Genomic DNA, 4,064 nt, shown 5'->3' with positions numbered 1-4,064 from the left:
TATATATATATATCCACTTTAATGCACTTACAAAAACAACAAAAGCAGTCAAATGTCAAAAGTTTCAGTTGCATCTTCAGTTGTATTTTCTATAATAATATTTGGCAATATTACTGTTTTTACTATATTTTTGATCAAATTATATACATTTATATATGTTTTGGATAAAATTTTATATTGATCCAAATTGTATATAAATGCATATATTTATATATATTTTATATATTACAAAAATATGTACATTTACACACACTACTGGTCAAAATTTTGAATAATTTGGAGTAATTGGAATAATGAAGATTTTTAAATCTTTTTTGTTGATTTTCTTTTTGTTTGTTTGATTAGGTTCACTAAGTCTGCATTTATTTGATCAGAAATATATTAAAAACAGTAATATTGTGAGTTATTATTATTATTATTATAAAAAAATTAAATGAGGAACCTCACATTTATAATTAATGTAAACATTAGGATATATTTGCTACTATTATAATATTTTGTAGATTTATGTGTATATGGTGATATGATAATGAAGGGATTTGATTTGTTGATTTGCAAAACAATCCTAATATTACCTAAATTGATGCTGAGTTCAAAAATATCAATAACAACTTGAATGATGAATGAAGGTTTATATACATAAAACGGAGAATACAAGACTTCTTCACTGCACAAATTGTTTTAAAATGCAACAAAATGCATCATATTTTGTGAGAAAGTGTGACATGCTCCACCAAAACAGACACTATTTTTGCATTCAGCACAGCAAATTTAGAAACGTATTGGATTTCATTCAGCAAACATGAAGCAGGGCGGCGCTAGACATATGTTAGTTTATGAATGTTGATTTGTTGTTTTCAGCTCACCCAGAGAACACCGCAGTGCTCAGTGAACTCTGTGCCACTCTGTCCCGTCTGGCCGTGAGAAACGAGTTCTGTCAGGACATCGTAGACCTCGGGGGCCTGACGTTCATGATCACACTCCTGGCTGACAGTCTGGATCGTCAGGTGAGCTCTGGATCAGTGAGAGTTTCAGCATCGTTTCCTATGAACACAAACAAGTCTCTTGTTGTCTTGTCTCTTGGCGTCTGTCTTCCAGGAGCTTGTGAAGCAGGTGCTCAGCGCACTGAAGGCCATCGCAGGAAACGATGATGTCAAAGATTCCATTGTGAATGGCGGCGGGGCGGAGCTTATCGTCATGGCGATGAACCGTCACATGGCCAATGCACAGGTGTGTCCTCAGAAGTGCTATAAAATGCCAATTATTATTATCTAATTACTGTCCAGAAGTTGTAAACTGCTTTTAAACTAAGTTAAAGTGTATTTGTTAATAATAATGCATTAATTGTTTCATAGTAAATTACTCATAAATGGGTTTTCATACACTCAACACATTCCTGCTATTTCCAGAAACATTCGGTAATATTAATACACAATTCAGTGTTTGAAATACCAGCCAAGAATGTTGAATTATATAATTATATATTTTATAATAAATCTTTTTATAATTCTTTTTTTATTTAATAACTCTTTTTATTGTTTTTTTTAAATTATTATAAACATTTGTATAATTTTATATAAAGATTTATAATTCTATATTCTTATAATTATATAATTAATATCACTACTAGGTTGCCTTGATCTGGAAGTTGAAACAAGGCTAGTTTCCACAAAGAAAATGCATGAAACAGGGTTTGTGGTAATTAGTTATTAATTATATAATCAATAGATTTACATTTCCAGTTGTGATTTACACTAGTGTTCAAAAATTTGATGTAGGAAATTTACAAAATATCTTCATGGAACATGATCTTTACTTAATATCCTAATGATTTTTGGCATAAAAAAAAAATCAATAATTCTGACCCATACAATGTATTGTTGGCTATTGCTACAAATATACCCCAGCGACTTAAGACTGCTTCTGTGCTCCAGGGTCATATATGTCTTTACTGTCACTTTTGATCAATTTAATGCATCCTTAATAAATAAATGTGTTAATTTCTTGATTTAGAGAAATATGTTTAATCCATTATTTTCATGAAATAACTTGGCCTAATTAATGATCCAATGATTTGTTTCATGTTGCACGAAAGAAGTTCCTCTGTGTGACTGTGCTGTGTAGCTAAATCACTGAGTCCGTTCTCAGACTCTGAGTCTCCTCATAAACACAGCTGGTTTCTCATCGTCTTTGCCTCTGTGTTTGCGCTGTGGGTTCAGGTGTGTGAGCAGGGATGTGCAGCGCTCTGTGTTCTCGCTCTACGCAAACCCAACAACTGTAAAGTCATCATGGAGTGTGGCGGAGCGCTGGCGGCCCTGCAGGCCATGAAGACTCACCCGGCTGAAGTCAGTGTGCAGGTAAAGCCGTCTGTGCGCTGTCTCGCATGCATCAGCAGATGCGTTTACTCAAAGCGACTTACATTGCATTTAAGGTTCATGCACAAACCCATAGAGCTACAGGAGCAGGAATTTCTCTGACATGCATAGTAACAGGAAAGTAAAAGTTTTCAGCATTTCACTTACAGAATATCTTTATACCTGGTAAAACTAGGAGAAAATGCATTTCATTTTGCTCTTAAGGCCTGTTCACATAAACGTTAACTATACTGGTCCTCAGTGTGAAACAGGCCTTTAATTATTCATTTTCTTCAGAAAATATGAAAATCTAGGTTTTATTTCTTACTTTTTCATTTAAAAGTACTTTCTTTGTGTAAATATGCTGTTTTTTATTTATTTTTATTTAATTTATTTTGATTCTTGGTGAATACTAGGTAATGGTTATTATAGTTAAATTAAATAAAATATAAAAAAACAGCATAAAAAACATTTGTTACTTGAAATTAATTAAACTTTAACATAATAAATAAATAAAAACTTAATTTATTTCAGCAAGTTGCCAAGGCAACAATTTTTGTTTTCTAAAAATACTAAAAATCTAAAACTAATAAATAAAAAATATATAGACATGTTAAGAAAAAAAAGTAATAAAAATGACAAAAACACACAGAAAAAAGAAAATCTAAAATAAAACCTAATTCAAATTTTATATTTTATTTTAAATTTTAAAAACTTTTATAATTATATTTTTTAAAACAAAACTAAACCAATATTTCAATGATACTAAAATAACACTAGTTCATATATAGTTATTCCGCCCCGTATCTAGGGAGGGTTGGGTTGTGGTGGTGGATTCAGAAGAATAAAAAAATGTATAATTTTGGTTGGGGAGCAAACAAGCACACAGATTACATAAGCAAAACTCTTACGTGTATTAAAGATGGTAAGTGAAACATGAAGAGCGTGTCTTCGGGGTGACCAATAACAAACAAAAGAAATCTAGAAATGAAAAAAAAATATATATAGAAATTAAATAATCTAATCAAATTATAAAATAAAAATACGAAAAACAAAGAGATTGACACAAAAAAAGGCAGGACAACCCTACGCTCTGTTTTTTCCAGTGTATGCTTTAACATGAACAAAGAAGAGCACTAAGTTTGAGCACAGCACATCTTCATGCAACCTGTGAGAGAACAAACAGAGGAAAAGCAAGAGAGAAAGAAACAGAGCAACACAATGCAGCGAAAGAAAGAAAAAAAGAACGGTCGTAACAATAGTGATTTGAATAAAACATTTTTTTCTGCCAAAAATTCCCTTTGCTACAGATTTTGATAGTCTATTATTATTATTGTATTTTTTTATTTTTAAAATATCTTTACTTTTTGCCCTTTTGGGCTTTTTTTTGTTTTCTTTGTACTTCTGTTCCCTTCGTTTTCTGAAAAATAAATAAATGAATAAAACAAGCTGCTGAGCAATTGTTCTTCAGATGATGTCTTCCTGTTGTTCCTGGAAAGCAAACCAGCCTCTGTTTGTATTGTTTAAAGGGCATCATCTCGCCGGTTAAATGTGCTTTCAGTGTGCTTGTTTCTTACATTCCAAAGTGTTTTATTACACCGAACACGCTTTCATGCACAAGGTGAGCCAGAATATGAGTCACATGTTTTCTCAATCATATGTGTTGCAATATTAGTTGAAGCTCTGAATAAACCCGCTCTGTACTGGAAC

General features: G+C 31.8%; 1 protein-coding gene across 1 annotated transcript in view; it reads left to right on the top strand.

Moving 5' to 3' along the window:
- The window catches only part of LOC107724974 (armadillo repeat-containing protein 6-like), a 5,528-nt gene extending 3,051 nt beyond the window's left edge, over positions 1-2,477 (top strand). Inside the window, exons 6-8 of the mRNA XM_016534080.1 lie at positions 862-1,007; positions 1,099-1,230; positions 2,220-2,477. Coding sequence (XP_016389566.1) covers positions 862-1,007; positions 1,099-1,230; positions 2,220-2,477 — 536 coding nt within the window. The remainder of the gene's footprint in view (positions 1-861; positions 1,008-1,098; positions 1,231-2,219) is intronic.
- The last annotated feature ends 1,587 nt before the right edge of the window (positions 2,478-4,064 follow it).

Source organism: Sinocyclocheilus rhinocerous, unplaced genomic scaffold (assembly GCF_001515625.1).
Source record: "Sinocyclocheilus rhinocerous isolate Xijiao unplaced genomic scaffold, SAMN03320098_v1.1 scaffold2019, whole genome shotgun sequence".
Classification (NCBI taxonomy): domain Eukaryota; kingdom Metazoa; phylum Chordata; class Actinopteri; order Cypriniformes; family Cyprinidae; genus Sinocyclocheilus; species Sinocyclocheilus rhinocerous.
This window is presented reverse-complemented; position numbering and strand designations above follow the sequence as displayed.